The sequence below is a fragment of the Chelonoidis abingdonii genome, chromosome 9 (assembly GCF_003597395.2).
Source record: "Chelonoidis abingdonii isolate Lonesome George chromosome 9, CheloAbing_2.0, whole genome shotgun sequence".
Lineage (NCBI taxonomy): Eukaryota > Metazoa > Chordata > Testudines > Testudinidae > Chelonoidis > Chelonoidis abingdonii.
In genome coordinates, this window is record NC_133777.1 from 56942860 (window position 1) to 56961929 (window position 19070).

The 19070-nt window shown below is 43.2% G+C and overlaps 1 protein-coding gene across 1 annotated transcript in view; it reads left to right on the top strand.

Annotated features, from left to right (window-relative positions):
* LRRC49 (leucine rich repeat containing 49) overlaps positions 1–19070 on the top strand; it is a 149634-nt gene that overhangs the window by 42932 nt on the left and 87632 nt on the right. Inside the window, 1 exon segment of the mRNA XM_032779850.1 lies at positions 8405–8466. Coding sequence (XP_032635741.1) covers positions 8405–8466 — 62 coding nt within the window.

Below are 19070 nucleotides of genomic sequence, written 5' to 3' on the forward strand. Positions count from 1 at the left end.
ATTTTTGTTTTTTTTTTAATAAATCTGAGTTCTTCTTCGAGTGATTGCTCATATCCATTCCAGTAGGTGTATGCGTCGCGCGTGCACGTTCGTCGAAGACTTTTACCCTAGCAACTCCAGCGGACCGGCAGTCGCCCCTAGAGTGGCGCCGCCATGGTGGGTAATATATACCCCTGCCGGCCGCGCCCGCTCCTCAGTTCCTTCTTACCGCCGTGTCGGTCGTTGGAACTGTGAGAGCGGCATAGCTGTCCTCCCACGTCCCTGGCTTCTCTTCGTTCATTGTTCTAGTTCTAGTTCAGTTTTAGTTTTAATTATAGTTTATGTAGTATAGTATAGTTGTAGTTTATGTCTAGTGTATATAGTTAGCAGGTTTGGCGCTAGCCCTCTCCTGCGCCCGGCGCCGGGCTCATGCCTGGTTCGCCGGGGTTCAAACTGTGCTCAGCCTGTAAAAAGCCGATGCCACCAGCGATTCCCACGACGCCTGCTTGAAGTGCTGGGGGATCGCACATATCCGAGAAGTGCCGCATTTGCAAGGCCTTCAAACCGAGGACCAAGAAGGAGCGAGACCAGCGCCTCAAGAGCGCTCCTGATGGAAGCGGCGTTAACCCTGCGTTCTCTGCACCGCGTGCCGCTTCGGCTCCGGCACCGGATCTCTCCGGCACCGCGAAAACGCCACGGCACCACCTTTCTCCGGCACTGGCTTCACGGAGAGGCCCTCGACGTCCTCTTACCCGGCTAAACAGCCTCGAAAGGAGCACCCGGCGCTGACGCCGGCCGTGTTGGCCGTGCCAGGACTTCATCGACTCCGGGTCCGTCGAGTCCGATCCCTCCCAGCTCCCTGCCAAGATCTGGGGTAGAGCTGATGTCCCGTCCACGCCCGAGACCTTCTCATCGGCCAGGCCTCATTGCTTTAACGGAGCCTGTGCTGCCCCAACCCCCGGCACCGCCGGTACGGTTCTACAATCAAAGGGCAAGCCTACACCGATGCGAGCACCATCCCTGGACTCTCCGGCTCGGCACCAGTCAAGATCTCGGCACCGATCTCGATCCCGAGGGAGGTCTCGCTCACGGCGCCGCTCGCAGTCCCAGCACCGCTGTCCACGACAGCACCGGTCGTACTCGTGGCGCAGGTCGTCTTCGCGCCGGTCTCGATACTCCCGGCACCGTTCTGGCTCCAGCCACTGTTACCGCACCGGGACTCGAGGAGTCGTTCCCACCATCGACGGTCCAGATCTCGGTCGACCTCCGGCACCAAGCTGGTGGCAGGTCCCGGCTCGTCGATCGGGCACCGGATGGCTACGGCACCGATCTCTGGCACCGAGAGGGTCTTCGCTGTCTGCAGCGCGGGACCTGTACCACTCCGCTCGGCTCCCCATGCCCTCTCGCCAGGCTCTGTCTCTTCGCGGGCGGACAGTGTGTACCTAGAAGTGAAAGACCCGCCGCCCTCTTTTCCGAGGGTCAGCAGGAGCATGGTCCACAGCAATGGGGCTTCTGGACCCCATGGGCGTATCATCAAGCCCAGGGCCCTCAGCAAATTCCCCCACGATCGTCTGTCTCAGAGCACAGGGCTCGGAGGCGGCTACTTCACGCCCTCCATCCCCTACGGAAGAGCGTCGTCCCATCCTCCGGATGCTGAGCTCCCGCAAGAGTCAGAAGCGGTGCTCCAGTCAGACCGCCACCAGACCCACTCCTGCCAGGTCTCTCCTCGTCGTCCTCCCCAGATGAGGCGGGCGGGAACGACATCCACCAGTCCCCCCCCACTGGACCTCAGGGCACACCAGGACTCCTCAGGCGCATAGCGCAAAAATATGAACATCCAGGCTGAGGAGGTCTCTGAGATCGAGGACCGGTCGTGAGCATACTCTCGGCGTACGCGCCCACTCGTGTCGCCCTGCCCTTCATAAGGACTATCCAAGCCAATGCCACACCATCTGGCAGTCACGGCTTCCGTTCCCCCCGCCGCTCGGTGTGGGACGGTAAATACATGGTCCCTTCGAAGGGCTATGAGTACTTGTATGTCCACCCGCCCCCGTGTTCCCTCGTCATTCAATCTGTGAATGGAGGGGAACGCCACGGACAACAAGCTCCGGCCCCAAGTCTAAGGAGGCGAGGCGTATGGACTCTTGGCCACAAGGTCTATTCCGCAGGAGCCCTGCAGCTGCGGGTCGCCAACCAGCAAGCTCTGCTCAGCCGCTACTCGTAAAACACCTGGGCGGCTGATAAGTTTAAGGAGCTCCTCCCACAAGACGCTCGTCAGGAGTTCGCCGCTTCTCTTGACGAGGGGAAAAAAGCGACGCACCACTTCCCTACAGGTGGCTTTGGACGCTGCAGACTCGGCCGCCAGAACTCTGGCCTCGGAGTCACTATGCGTCGCATCTCATGGCTTCAGGTCTCTGGCCTTCCTCTGGAACTCCAATATACCATCCAGGACCTTCCGTTTGGGCCAGGGCCTGTTTTCAGACAAGACTGACCTCAGCTGCAAAGCCTCAAAGATAATAGGGTCATTAGTGCTCCTAGGGATGCATACGCCGGTAACCCAGCGTAGACCATTCAGGCCTCAGCAGCAGCACAGGCCTTACCCCAACCCAGGCAAAGGCAGCACTTTGCCAGGCGGCGAAATAGGAACAGCAGGCGCAGACAGTCGGGTAACCAGGGGGCCAAAGCCAAGGTCCCTCCAAGCCTTCCTCCGGGCCGAAGCCCTCGTTTTGAAGGTGCACCCGAGGGCGCTGTACCAGTTCCTCCACGGATCCATCTCCTCCCTTCTCCAGCCGTCTTTCGTTCTTCCTCCTGGCGTGGTGCCAGCTTACTCGGACCGCTGGGTCCTCCACACGCTGTGGCTTGGATACCACCTACAGTTTGCTTCGTACCCACCCTCCCGCCCCCTCCCTCGTCCCTCTTCAGGGACCCCTTCACGAGCATCCTCCTCCAGGAGGTGTGCATGCTCCTCGACAAAGGGCCATAGAGGAGGTTCCAGAGAACGAGGAGGGCAGGGGGTTTTACTGCCGTTACTTTCTGATCCCAAGGCCAAGGGAGGTCTCAGACCCATCCACGACCTACGAGAGCTCAACAAATACCTGGTCAAGTTGAATTCCGCATGGTTTCCTTGGGGACCATTATCCATCCCTGGATCCCGGAGACTGGTACGCCGCCCTCGACACTGCAGGACGCATATTTCCATATAGCCATCTTCCCGCCCCATCGGAGGTTCCTTCGCTTCGTTGTTGGTGGCCAGCACTATCAATTCACGGTCCTCCCGTTCGACCTCTCGACGGACCCGAGAGTGTTTACCAAATGCATAGCCGTAGTCGTCGCCTTTCTTCGTCACAGTTGTGTGCATGTGTTCCCCTACCTCGACGACTGGCTTATCTGGGGACCCTCAGAGGACGAGTCCTCGCGCACGTCCGCATGGTCAGCCGCCTTTTCACGAGTCTAGGCCTAATGCTCAACGCCGAGAAGTCCACTCTATCCCCTACTCAGAGGATACAATTTCACCCGCCCGCCTTCCCCACTGTCAGAGTAGCCGGCAAGAAGGAACTGAGGAGTGGGCGGGCCGGCAGGGGTATATATTACTGGAGTTGCTAGGGTAAAAGTCTTCCGACGAACGTGCATGCGCGGCGCGTACACCTACTGGAATGGATATGAGCAACACATCTCGAAGAACAACAGTTACAAAGGTGAGTAACCGTGTTTTACCTCAGGTACTGCTATGAATCTGGGAATTTAGTGATTGACTTCAGCGGTGCCAAGATTTTACTCAGCATTTTTTTGTGAGTTTTTGATTATGTATTTGTTTTCTATCATTCAGTGAAGGATATTAAAAATAAACAAACCCCTAAATCGACGGTAACAAAAATGTTGATTGTGTAATCAAAATTTCCTCTGTCATATTACTGCTCAGCTCCATGCTTAGTCTTGCTCTCTTTACCTCAGGAATATTTTCTTGATTCTCCCAGGTGTCCGACTGTTCATGTAGTAGGCCAAATTATCCACTATTGTTTTTGTTCCTTGAAACAATGAGAACATGGAAATGATTGACTAATGTATGGTAGATATTTTTGTTTCTGTAAATTATACCCAGACAGTTAATACTCTAAATTTTTAAGAATTAGCATGTTTGAGCTATAGTATCTGTGATATCTGTTCTTGTTCTCAATCTACTTTGGCTTGGTTAAAGAAAAATTATCTTCTTGCTCAGTTCAGGCAAGTCTTGGATCATTTTAATTTTAGTAAAAATGCTTTTTCTTTGGCCTGTTTTAGAAAATTGTGTTCTAGAAGGTGTTCATTATTTAATGAATGCAGTATATTGTTTTTATATTTTTACTATAACCTTTTGTCACAGGGTGACTGGCACTTTTAATGGGAGATAGGGTCAGTCTACCTGTGCCATAATTAATTAGCTGCTTCCCAACTTGAGGGGTGAGATTATAGGGGTCAGATGATAGCTTAATGGACACCTGGGCCTTTGCAGGAATATAGGCCTAAACTGGGCCTGGCTGAACTGTATTTTTTTTAAATTGACTTTGAATGTTAGCATAAGTGATAGGCCTAAAAGCATGTGACCAAAAAAGAGTGAGATCGCGGGAAAGAAGAGCTTGTTTGTATTAAACTTCTTGTGACCCTTGAAATACCAGCATTATCTTATTTAAAGTTTGGGATGAAGTAATAGAAATAAAGAAAACTTGCTTAATTGGGTACCAGGTGCAGTAAATAATTGGTTATATATGGGTTGTTTAAAAAGAAATGCTTAGTTCAGTTATTGGGAAGAAATATGGCAAAATAAAATAAGAAGAAAACCTTGAGAAGGGAGTCCAGCCACAAGTCTTGTCTTGACTGTGTAAAAGGACAGGACACAGCCTTAAAACTACTTCCTCTGGCTTTGGCTAAGGTCTGATGACCAGCAGTGATGTCACTTGTTTATTATAGTGTATAAAAGACAAGGTTTTGGGGAGTTTCTTTGTTTCCCATCATGCTGTGACTCCAGAGCGATATGTTTTGGCCAATACTTATAACTGGATTGATATTAGGACAGGAGTTCTCAAAATTCATTGCACCATGACCCACTGCTGCCAACAAAGTTACACATGATCCCAGGAGGAGGGCTGGAGCCTGAGCCCTGCCACCCTGGGAGGAGGGAGAAGGGGCCAGAGTCCAAACCCTGCCACTCCAGGTTGGAAGAGAAGGGGCCACAGCCCAAGCCCCACTGCCGTGGGTGGGGGTGGAGCTCAGGCTTCAGCTTCAGTTCTGAGTCCCAGCAAATCTAATGCTGGCCCTGGCTACTCCATTAAAATGGGGTCATAACCCACTTTGGGGTTCCAACCCACAGTTTGAGAACTGCTGTACTAGGATGTTGCGTATAAGTTTCTGTATGCATACATTTGTATTTTGGGTGTAATCAACACCAAGTGGCCTTTGGTTTAATAAAGGAATGCTTTTATGTAAACTGAGTTGTGGTAAACCTTAGTAAATTATTTCTTTCCAGTAGCCACATAAGAGGGCTGAGAGATCTGTTTTGGTGTGGAACCCAGCGAGTGGGTATGCTCTTGTGGAAGGCCCTGAGCCATGGTCTGCAGGAAGTTTGCTATACCAGGGGAACCAGGCAGAGGCCCAGTGCTCCATACTGGAGCAGGGAAGGATGGAAGGAATGGAGCCCAGCAAGAGCTGAGAATGTACTCCAGGGGAACCAGCCTAGGAGTGGAGTGCTCTATTCCAGAGCCAGAAAGACTCTCAAAGATAACCCAATGAGGGGACGGGTACAGGACCCAGAGGGCTGGTTGAAGAGGAACCACTGAAGGACAGAACAACTTTTTTGTTTGTTGGGACTTGGTTAATGGGAGTTTTGCTACCCCAGAAGGGGATAAGTTTGTTTATGACTTGGCTAGAGGGCTACTGAACTGACCAATTTGTGTGTGTTCTTGGGGACTCTGAAGATATGTCTACGCTGCAACATAAGCTCATGCCTGAGCCCAGGCTCATGCCTAACCCTCTTGTATCTACACTGCAATTGTACTACTATAGGGCTTGGACCCAGGGTCCCAGGACTCTACAGCACTGGAAGGTCCAAGCTTGAGGTAAGCTGGGACCCAGGATGTGAGCCCTGTTACTTTGCGGTATAGATGCAGCCACGCTTGACTTGGGTCCCAGTAGTCAGCTGGAAGTATCCCACAACTCCGTGTGACAACTATCCAAACATCTGCAATCCATGCTATTATTTTTTGAAAGGAATATTTCTTAAATATTGTTAGTTAGTCCCTTTTGGATTTCTTGTGCAGCTTTATTTTTAAGGGCAGTTTTGGTTTTTCTTTACCGGTGATAGCACAGAATCATTCTTGTTTTTGTTCCTTACAGTTGAATCATGATATAGGACTAAAATTGCACAATTATCACTTAATTTTGGTGCAAAAATGGATTAGCTTTCTTATGCATAGGTTGTATTCAGATAGTGCCATGGGTGGCAGTACCTAATATAATTTGACAGAGTAATTATGGAATAAAAATATTTCATAACTTTTGTTGTAACTTCAAACCTTAGATAAACAGCGGTATTGCTAACCCCAGTATTTCAGAAATCGAGTTGGACACCCAAACACGAGATATTTTTAAAATAATATATTTGAAGACAGTTATTTTTAAATTTCTTTTCTTTGCCATCTCATTTATGAGCCTTTAGTAGTAGTCTTCTCAGGCTTTACTCTGACTCTGTGAGAGCTTAGAAACATACTGTTCTTGATAGCTGAGACTCTCATTGGCCAAAGTATGGCTGTGCGCTCAACTTGAGGGCCTTTGTCTGTCTTTCTGTTTGAAAACTGCATCTGACATCTGATTGGTTCCAAAATTTTAGTCTGAGCTGTATCCCTAGCTGTACCTCTTGTCCTGCTCTAGCCAGACTCCCTCCCACCCCGCCCCTGCTGGGCTCTTGTCCCTGCAGATGGGCCTTTTGGCCTCCTCCCCTTCCCTGTCTCACTCCCAGTGGACCCCTCAACAAAATCAAGATGTGTATCTTTCCACAAGGGCTCCTGCTCCATGACTCTAATAGATAAATCCCATAGAGCCACTGCCTGAATGAGCTAAATTGATGAAACAGAACTTCAGTTACTTTGTAACTTCCTTACAGTACTTAGGGTAAACTTACACCCATGTTTGTGATGCTTTCAAGCTACCCCATGATAGGGTTGCCAATTTTGGTTGGACGTATTCCCGGAGGTTTCATCACATGACATAATATTTAATTAAAGATTAATCTTTAATTTCTGGAGACTCCAGGACAGTCCTGTAGGGTTGGCAACGGTACAGGGAGAAGCAAACAATTGTGGCTGTGGCAAACTGCTACCCAAAGAAAATACCTTCACATCCCACAGTATTGTGGTCAGTTAGACACTGAGGATTTGAGTAAGAATCACCATGCATGCAATGCTCTTAATATCTAGCCTTTAGGTGTATTTTTGCCCTGCTCTTTCCCCATGTCAACTATAATCGCAACTAGAAGTCATGGAGACTAAATCTGGTGGAGGGTAGGAATATGGGCCTAGCTACTGGAAAAATACTGGAAAATGGCCTGCCCCTGCACCAGTCTCCAAGCACTTGGACTGGGTGTGTTCATATCCACAAGCTGCAAGTTGGAGAATGGGTTTTTACAGGGGAAGGAGATGCACCTAATGGCATAAATGTGTGTTGGATAAGTAATGACAAATCTCATTCCCTAGTAAATGTGGATTTGTATTTTGCGAATACAGCTTGCTCTTATTTGCTTTATTAATATGTTGAATTAGATAGTATTTCAAGTATTCCGAAAAGTTTATAGTAGCATGTAAAACCACAAGTAACAATTTTACACTCTTAAAATACATAGGTTTTGGAAAATTGGACTCCAGAGTCTGTCTATATGTTTTTAGTGCATATGGTGTAGATTTTTATATAATTTTAAAAGAGTGAGTTGGTTGATAGGAGAGAATCCTTACTTAAGTCTTTCACTAACAGTACAGCCACTGTGATTTGGAAGCTGATTTATGAGTTTGCACTTTGAAGCTTTAGTGCAGAATGGTCACAAAATCAAATTTTTATTTATGCAGTTTGATTACAGTGTGCTTGCTCTGAAGCTTAAACGCTGAGGCAAGCACCTTGGCTCCTTTCCTGAAAGCCTGTTAAAAAAGGTTAGTAGCAGTCTCATTCTATTTAACGCTATTTACCTTGCAAGTGGTGCAGATTGTTCTGCAGAGTACATATCTGCACTGAAGCACTCCCTTTGAGTCTGCAACAGAGAGAAATGGAGCTGCATGTTCAACAGAAATCAATGTTGCAGCAAGGTTACAGAAGATAGAAATGTGTATATTTCATCATCAGGACAAGTAGAGAGGTTCAAAATATGTTTTCTTTCAGCTGTGGAATTTATGCTTCTCTTTCTTTCTAGAAAGATGTGGATACTTTGCCCTGTCTCCAGCATCTGTTTCTCAGCTTTAACAATATATCTAGGTAAGGAAGCTACCAGTTTGCTTCTTATCGGTAACTTAAGTATAATATTGCAGCTATATTAAGTCAAAATTGGAATACTTTGCAGGTGGTTAAATTTTTCTAATATTGCAGATTGTATAAAAAATATACAATGTCTGGATTATACAAAATGTGTGAAACCGAAGTTCTCTAAACCCTCATCCTTTAAATGTACAGTATATTTATGAAAATTCTACTGTTCAGCTTAAAGATGACCATACAGTTTATAGTTATGAAAATAGAAAATAGGATTGTAAATTCTGTATAATTTTAGTGTTAATTTAAGTATCTGTTTAACAGTATATAAATTACATTTGTTTATATTCATTACTATATACATTTATTTCAACATAAAATATTGAATGAAAATCTGTTTAATCGATGTGACTAGATTATTCTTAATTTGTATTGCTTTCTGAACGTCTTTTGTTACCTGAGGCTGCAATCTCTATTAATTATTGTGTCACTCTTTCAAACCGGGCCATCAAACATAGTAACTCAGCTTTCTCAGTAATACTTTTGTTGTTTTAAGAACTGATGAACATGTTTCATTATAAATGCATAGAAATGTTTGTCATCTACATCTGTCTTCTCATTGTGTTTTCAAATGTTACTGGATTCTGTATTTATAGACATCCCAAAATTTAAAAAAAACGTTGATTTTTGAAAGTACTGCATGCACTCTTTTCCTTAGAGAGCAACTTATGGTTGCTCAGTATATCATCATAGATTTCTCCATAGCTCTATATCTAACAGCATCAAATGATTTTATCAGAGACCTAGAAAAGGCACTGCATTCCTTTATTGCTGGAAAGACCGGATGTTTTTGCTGTACTTATTCTCTTTGTAGAGATGAAACATAGGAATGATTTATGTTATAATTATCATAAGTTTTTATTAAACTAGTAAGTTAGAGTATTTTATGCAGACCTGCATTTTATTCTTGCAAAGACCTCCAACTTACTTGTTTATGAGCCTTATGTTCTTAATGCAATGATGCAGCATTTATCCCTAAAATTACTGGGTATTAAAAAAAAAAGTTTGAAAATAAAATATTAGCTTCTACTAAACTATAGATATTGCACATGAATTAATTTTCTTGTGCCTCTGCTTCATGTTTTAAATTTGGATAGTAGCAGACACAGATTAACATTTTATTTCTGTTGAATAATGGTTGGTTCCCAAATTTCAAACATGCTTTTTGTTTCTGTTCTGCCAACAAATGTCCTAGCCTGGTTTTAGCAGTTGGAGAACTGCAGTGGCCAGTTCCCCTGTCACCAGGAAGTATTGCTGCAGTGAGTGATAATTACTTTGATTTTATGTAACTGACCTAGAAACTCATCCAGCTCTCAGCCTCCTCTCCCACAATGTTTTATACAAAATTATATTATTATTATTTTTGCAGTATACAAGGAAAGAAAAGGACTAAAAAGAAGCTTGGAAAATCCAGTTGTTTACATAATCTGTAGCTGATTTTCAAACAAATATCTTGCTTGATTTTGTAATTTATTCAGCGGGATTACAGTGAAGCTATGTCTGCACAATTTGTCCCTAAGTGGGATATACATACCTTAAACATTGTCTTGCAAGTGTGTAATATTTAGTTTGGTTTTTGGTTTAGAGTTGAATTAGTTTAAAAAAAAAAACTGAAATCAGATGAAAATTGCACTTTTCCACTGTGTGTTTGGACCAACCTAACACTTTACTTGCCAGTCACCATTGTAACATCTTGATGATGGTGGCATTTGGCTTGTTGAGGTTTTGAAATGTTGGCATGCTCTTGAACAACCGCATTTCACTGAGGAGGTGAAACAGCAGTGAATGTATATTTTGTGTTATGTAACTGATGTGTGACATGTTTCGTCTCAAGGAAATAATTTAAAAAATGTTTTCATGACTGATTGTGTACTAATATTTTGCCTGATGCAGTTTGACTTGACCAAGATATTTAAACTGAAAATTGCCAAGTTTAGTGGGAACTTCATACGCAATTTTAACATTGAGTTTTGCTATAGTAAGATCAGCAAGCGTGAAAGTTCCCGCTACTCTTTGTATATATTCTCAAGACTTATTTATCTATTTAGATTTACCATATGCCTTGTAGTAAATTTTGAAAATATTTTTTCAAGAAGCAATTCTGTATGTGTGTGTCTGAAAAAGAAAATTATTTCAAACAAACAACAATACTTATGCAATGATCTAAAGCATTTACCCATAGGTACCTGATGATAACTTACTGCTTCTGCTAGCAAGTTATGTTGCAAAAGTCTGTAGCCACAGATTAGTTTCCTTAGATTCAGTTAATCAGACATTGATTTAAAAAAAAAATCACTTCATAAGATGTAATAATACAGCCTTTATGTTAAATGAGAATATCTCCCAAGGAGGTATAGAACATTTTAAAAAGACTAATTTAGAATGAATTGTTTTGACATAGCAAAAGTTTACATTGGAGCATCAGTCTGGTGCTTGTCACATGGCAGCAAGAGCTGTTGCATCATGTGTTGATGAACACTGACATGTATGAATCGGAATGTCTTTGTAACGTGCCTCATTACAGATGAGGACATATATGTCAAGCTGTTACGGTCTTAATATTAATAAGAGAGTCTCTCCTCTTCATTTTCAGAGGAGGCCCCAGAATGCTACTGTTCCTAAAGAAATCTTTTGTACAGGAGTCCCCAAGTATTCATGTCATTAAGATCTCATAAGTTAAAACCAAACCAAGAACTGGTTTGGGGACTGGAACAAAGAAAGTAATGTCTTATTTCCATCCTCCGCCTGGACAGATTTAATAGTCAGGCAAACTGATAGCATTCACTCCTGTTATATTAATTTAGATGGAATATAAGGGCTAAAGGTGTTGACGTAACCCAGTGACAGTCCAACATTAAACACTGTTAAACAAGGTTTGGGGGGTTGGTAACATGGCAAGTACACCATTAAGAATCCTTTTAACCTTTTATTAAAGATCTAGAAAAGAAGGAAAAACACTTAAAACACTTAATGTGAAGTACTTGTAAATAAGCCTTTCATTTTAACAATATTCCTTGTTCCCCTTCTCTTTAGCTGGAGAGTTTTTAGAAGGAAATCCTCCACCTCCTTGTTTGACAGTCTCTTTAGACCACATTAAAGAGAGTAATAACTGTCCTTTTGGGGAAAAGAAAAGAAGTTAGTTGAGATGAGCTGGAGTTGTTGCTGTTGTTGTTAAAGTCCAATCCTGTTTCATCCCAGGCGGTGTTTGGGATTCAGTTGGAGCCTGTAGAGGTGCCAATATCATCTGGGTCCCTCTCTCTGGCATGGTCTGGTCAGGACTGGACTCTCAGGATCAGGATGACGAAGGCCCTGGGTTTCAAGAGATGGTGGGTTTGGCAGCCATGATGGTGAAGCTCACTCCATTAGACAATTTTTCTCCCAAAAGTCTCTTTAAGAACCCACCAAGGGAATGGTGGGTGAAATAGCCCATCCTCTCATTATTTTGTCCACCAATTAGACCTAGTTTCCAATATACCAATTTTGGTTCACTGGTTTCTGGTTCCACACTATTTCTGATTACTGAGCATGATCTTAACAGGCCTTGAGTTATATCACTAAGCCTTTTTGTTTGGACTAATTGAGTTATTTTTGTACCATTTCCCATCAACACTTGCTATTATAAGTTTTTGTGACATCTTATGATCTTTCATGCATTTTTTACACCTATTGAAGTTCTGGGGGCGGGCGAGTGCAAGCTTTTTACAGTTGAGCTCACAATTAGGGAAAATACTGTAGGCCCAATTATCGTTACACAGCTTGATGGTTCCTTGTAAACTATTATTAATTATTATTTATTTGTATTATTGTAACACCTAGAAGCCCCAGTCAGGGACAAGGACCATCATTGTGCTAGGTGCTGTACAAACACAATAAAAACCATTTTTTGGACTATTGCTGAATTATCCAGACTTCTCATTTAGATTGCCAGGCAGAACTTTGAGAATTTTTTTTTCTTTTAGAGCAGACCTATTTAACTTGTGCCACTAGAGCTCAGAGAGGGGTGGTGTAAACGTGTGCAGTTGGGACTCGACCCTCTCCGGGGGGGGAGGTAAGCCATGCCGGCCCACTCCACTCCAGTTGGTCCAGGAAACTAGCCTGGCGGTCCTTGCAATGCTTGTCCATCCGGCGGGCAAGGGGCTCAGGCCCTCCGGCAGGGCTGCAGTACCAGCCGCGAGGCGCCGGGCCCTACGCCAAGGCGGACAGCAAACACAGAGTCAGTAGGCTCAGGCCCGGGTCAGGACTGAGTAGTACCAGTAATAGATTAAGGTCCAGCCCTAGGTCAGGGCGGGTAACAAACGCTGAGTCAGTAAGCTCAGGCCTTTGGTCAGGGCTGAGCAACAGCAGCAGTTATCAGCCTCCTCAGGCCAGGGAGAGTGGGAGTCTGCCACCCTCCCACTCCACTGCGTCCCAGCCCGGGGCCCTAACAGCGGCTATCACTCCGCTGGTCAGTCAGTGGGGATCCTGACCGCAACACACTGACATAGGCTCCAGCAACTCCGCAGCCTGACTGGGGTTGGCTGCTCCTGGGCTGCTTCCGTACTCCCATTCGGGACCTACCTGGGTCCTAACGTCGGCCTCTGAAGGGTCCACAAACATAGGCTCATCGCGACCGGGGCTGAGTGGTAGGCCTGGGAGTTCCTCGGGATAGTCGGGCCAGGGTAGCGCCGTCGGCTCCTCCGGTTAGCAGCAGGGGTGGGGAAGCCCCGTCGGCTCCTCCGGGTAGTAGGAGTGGGGAAGCTCCAGCGGCTCCTCCCGATAGCGAGCACGGGGAAGCTCCTGCCAGTCTGGGCAGCTCCCCTGGGTCGCCGGAGTCTCCCGGTCTCGAGCTCCCTGAGGTTCGTCTGATCTCTCCGGCTGCTAGGGCCTGACTGAGCTCTGAGGGCTGGCTTTTATAGTTCTGGGTCGCTGCCTGACCTTTTGAGGGGCGAGCTCAGAGCTCCATAGCTCGGCCCACTCTGGCCTCCGGCGGGGCTCGACCCTTTCCGGGGAGGAGGGGAGCCACGCTGGCCCACTACAGGTGATTATTACTGGTACTTATTAATATGAAAACCAAGAAGGCTATTTTTATTCCATGTCTTGGACATGTACGTTAATTTGCCAATGATTGTAAACTTTATAAGGCCAGAACTGTCTTTTATTCTAGATCTTGTAAATCATTGGTTCCCAAACTTTTCGGCATCATGCCCCCTCTTTAATTTTCAAGAAACCCTCACACCCCCTCTTGTACCATCATCCAACCCCCCTTTTAACAAGTTCAATTCATAATTTAAAATTAAAAATAAACACACAAACTTGGTATACAATATTTTATTTAAAATAAAAATAAGCACATAGTTTTTCTTGGCACAAAAAATTAATAAAAATGTAATTTAAAGTAAGAAATAGCATAAACAAAACGAATTTATGTGAAGGATGGTGCTGCATTTTCTTCACAAATTGGGAAATCCTAGGTTTTAAGGATGAAAGTGTGGAACGCAAATTGTTTTCGACATCCATTTGATTCCTTTGTTTAGTTTTTATTCTGACTAAACTTGAAAAGCTTTTTTCACAGAGGTACTCAACGAAAACGGAAGAATATTATGTAGTGTTTTACTTTCGGGTAAGTTGGGAAACATTTTATCCAAAATTCCTTGAGGCTTACGTTTTCGAAATGATTTTTCGCACTTGAATCATATTTCATTTCAAGTACTTGTTCTTGCAATACTTCTGGCAATGAATCGACATCAATGTTGAATGGATTACATGCTAATTTCTGAATGGGATTGCCAGAAAAGTTGACTGGAAAATAGCAGGTGAATTCATCAGCAAGGCAGTCCAGATGAAACAGTTTTGTTCTTCGCATCCTCTTTACAAAGTTCTTGGAAATTTTCATTTTCAGCTAGTGATGAAAATGTTGGAAAAGACGAACAGTTAGGAATCTGAGCTCGTGTTCGATGTTTCCAAAGCTTGATTTTTTCCATAAACGCTTTGATGGCATTGTGGTGTGCTATAATGTTTGCAGCGTTGTTTCCTTGCAGCTTCAAATTGAGATTGTTCAAAGATTCAAAAATGTCCACAAGGTATGCCAGTGAAAGTTGAAATGTTTGGTCCGTAAACGCACGATATAACTCGTCTTTTTGGTGTTGCTTAAGGAAAATTTCCACTTCGTCTTTCAGTTCGAATAATCTCAAAAGCGTGTTCCCTTTGGAAAGCCATCACACCTCCATGTGAAACAAAATAATTTTATGATCCACTCCTAAAGAGCTGCAAAAAGTCTCATATTTAAAGTGCTGTTCTTCACAAAATTGACAACTTTGTTGTCTAAATTCAACGAGTCATGTAGGTCATCTGGAAGTGTTTTAGCCAGTGCTTGTCTGTGTATGACACAGTGAGTCATGGTTACGGCTGGATTTTTTTCTTTCACCAAGGTCATAAATCTAGAGCATTGATTGATTCTTAGGTGCTTATGTTGTTAACTGTTGCAGGAGATCACAGAACCAGATTTGTTCAGTAAGTGAAGGAGGAATTATTTTAATGCAGTTACTATTTTCAGTCCACAAATATGTCTATTTAGGTTTTCATATTGTGCCTAGCACCATTTTGTCTGGTCATCAGTAATATCATTGATGTAAGATTGTGAACAGTTTTGTTCTATTTACAGACATTCTTACATAACCAACTTTTAGAAGGAAACAAATTTTGTAATAAATAATGACTTTACTGAAAATACACTATTTATCTTTGGATTATGGAATTACCAGCGAGGTGGTCAGACTGTGTTGCAGACTATTGACCTGATAATAAAGTTGTTTTTATCCAGGAATAATCCCACTGAAATTGTTGAGGCTGCTCAGATAACTAAAGTTACTCAGGAGGAAATGTTTATGGAGTTGATCCCTGTATTGCACTATGTTTTTTCCAACAGACTGATCAACTTTGATAATTATAAAAAGCATCTCAATTAATCTTTAAAGGTCACGTTTCTTTCTTCTGCATCATTTGATCATATCAGAAACACCCAGCATAATGCTGGGATCTGCATTCTCTTAATTCCTTTTCCTGATTTAGGTGGTTTTGACATGGCCAAGTGTAGCAAGGAAAGCCCACAATTCCAAAATATAGTTTTAGCAGGTAACTAAATGAGTAAATGTTCTTTAATTTTAAACTGAATTAATTTGTAATTTTAAATCTTGGTGAGCATTCCTTAACTGAGTTTTGAATCTTTTATAGTTTATTAACTTAAAAATAATTTTAGTTCAGTATTATGTCCAACAAAAATCTAAATTGATCACTCTTAGAATTGCATAGTGGCACGTTTAAGCATTTCTTAGCTCAATGAAGCATAACCAAGGTATTTTACCAGACCTTAATTTTAAACAAAATATTTAATGAGCAGTAAAAATAGAAATACATAGTTTTTATTATTATAAAATAAGCAATTTGATTATATCATTTAATAACATTAAAGAATTTGATGCCATAATTTGACTCATGTCTGCCTTGCTCATGCTCATTCTCACTTTGTAATTGAGTTGAGATAATACCTTAGAATATCTTTTAAAGTCAGTAAAAGTGATTATTGTGGAGTTCATTATGTTAATGAAACTGGCAGAAACATTTTGTACAAAATATTTTTGAAGTCTATGGTAGACTTAAATAGATCTAAAATTGAGTTTTTTATTTAGTTTCAAGAAAATTGTACATTTATTTTCTTTTCCCACTGACACAATTTCAATAAACAAGAGGATACATATTGATAACTAAGGACAGTTATTGCCTGCATCTTCGCATGCTTCCCCACTAAATCTTTTTTCTTCAAAAATATATTTCCTCCAATTTCTTTTATAACTCTGCTGTTTTACTCTTAGCAATGTTATTGAACTAAGAAGTAGGCTGAAGAGTCCTATTCTTCTAAGGCTCTAGCTACGTAGAGCTGGTCAGGACTTTTTAGATGAAATGTTTTTTGTCAGAAAATGCTGATTAGTTGAAACTGAAACTTGTTGAGGGAAAGAGGGTCTGTTTCACGGAACTTTTGTTAGGATGGTTTCTTATATCCAGATGGAATTTCGTGAGGGGACACCCGCCTGAGAATAGTCAATAGCTCAGTGGCTAAGGCACTTCCTGGGATGTGGGAGACTCATATTCATGTTCCTGCAGTGAATCAGGCATATCTAGGATACGTTGGCTTTTCTAGAGTGTCTCTCTCTCTTCCCTCTCCCCCCATTCCACATAAAACTTTGAAAAGGTCTCAGTTTTGCCCAGATATGGATCAGAAACATTTTGGAGGTCTTGAAAATGTTCATGACACAGGAAAACAGTTTTCTGCCCAGCTCTGTAGCTAAGTCATTAGAGGGAGAGAGAGGTCCCCCTTCATGGCTTGCCTTTCATATAAGAGGAAATTGTCCCAGTGTTATGGTCCAATGCCCCTTACCATCTCTTGCCTCAAACAGGAAATTGAGCCATCTTCTGGGAAGTAGGACATTTTAAACTTACTGAAAAGTTGGTTTATTTTCCTTTAGGTAGAAGATTGTATATATTACTGTTGTTTAAAGAACTTTGTGTAATTTGTAAAGTAGCTTATTTAAACAAATAGTGTGTTAAAAATATTTTATGATTAGGCCGGAATTCTTGATACCTTTAAACACTGGACATTGTCAACATTATGAATTTCACAGGGGGAATCTCAATCTTTCCTCCTCAAGAATGGCAAGACAATTCTTCCTCTTATGTTTTTTGCAGACTAATTAGGAAAAGTATATTTCATTATATGTCAAGAATGGCTTATTATTTATTATCAATGACAATCTTTAGTAGTAGTAATGTTCTTCCATCATTTGTAAATATTTTTGGAGTGTTATGTCACCAAATTACTGTGGTGACATCCTTGCAGAATCTGTTGTTAGAGAAGTGATAATATCAAATATATCTTCCCCCCCACCCAAAGGTCAGTTTAAACATGCACGTATAGGTCATAATCAAAACCAAGAGCTAAGTAGAGAACAATAGTTACAATACTTTATTCGGTTGTGGGAAATATTTTACTACTCATAGCCCGAATTGTTTGTGCATTTGTATTATAGATGGATATTTATAGCTCTTTGTAGATCTCCAGAGTTTAGTTCACGAGGACTGGCATATCTAGGATATAGGCACATTTTTTCCTGCTCTAATTAGAGAAGAAAAAAAATTGAGCAAGTCATTAGAGCCTTCAAGAACATGTTTAATTTGGTGTATGATAGTTTGTATGCTGTTTTTTCAGTGGAAGTCTGAACCATAGTGCCCATCTTTTGGGGAAAAAAACTCACTTCTTAGAGGAATGTCCCTGTGGGTGCTCCACTTTAGGTGAATCTGCACCCTTGCTCTTGTAACTGGAGATTTTTAATAGCAGTGCCTTGTTGAGTTGCACATGTGTTGTCCCTGTTTCGCGCTATCTCAGGTGGTTACATAGCGCTGTGCGACCAAACCTCCCTCAGTTCCTTCTCTGTGGCTCTTGGCTTGAGACTGAGCAATTGGCAGCACTGCTGAGCTTATCATAGTCTAGCTTTAACTTTAGAATACTGGTTAGTTATAGTTAAGTTACTACCTCACCTCTTCCCCGTTCATTCTTTCTTAAAATGTTTTTTTATCTTTGGACTTTAATTTTCAGTTATTAGGGTACCCCTTAGTGTGGTATAGTTACTCTCCCTCTTGGGAGAAACCTATTCTAAGGGGCATGCCCGGCTTCAAACGTTACCTCACTTGCCAGTCCTTACAGTGTGTCTGCTGCCTTGGCTAGACATACACACCACAAAAGTGCTCACACTGCCACGATCTCAAGGCTCACGCTACGAAAGCAAGGGACCTGCACCTAAAACTTTTCATGACAGGGAAATTGCTGCACCCAGCGTCCGATTCAGGATCACAGACCCCTTCTGGGCATTTGTCTGCAACGGCAGCATCTGACAGAAGTTCCCCAACACCCTCTCAGAGGGCAGAGGACTCCACCAAAAAGGCAACGAAGCAGGTGCTGATCTCCCTTCCTCATGAATCCGCCAAAAAGAGACATTCCCCAATCTGTCATACCCCATTGGTATAGACCACACCAAGGCCATCAACTTCTGAGGTAGTGGGATCATCCAGTACCGAGGGTACTAAGTGAGCCAAAGACCCTGGCTTGGAAAAAGGCACTAAAGGGAAACCTACCATACTTGTGTTGGTACTGCTAGAGATGCTCAAACATGTGGCACCAAGCAGCTTGGCAGCACTACAGTTTATGGTGCCACCTTCTGCCTCCACAGCTCATAATGCATGACCATTGGCACCGACAACTGTGGTGAAGGCAGTGATACCACCGACAACACCCTCCTTGGTACCGATGCTCTTGGTACTGCAGCAATTTCTCTGCCATAAAGATCTTCTGGTCTCCTTGGCACTGGAATGTCCACTCCTTGGTACTGACCTCACTCCAGCACACTTGGTACTGTGCCAACTTACCACCCTACCCAGATTAGCTCCTCCTTTATCCATTGATGATGATGACGATGATGATATAGCGGAAATATTGCCTTTCCACACAGCTACCAGACCAGGTC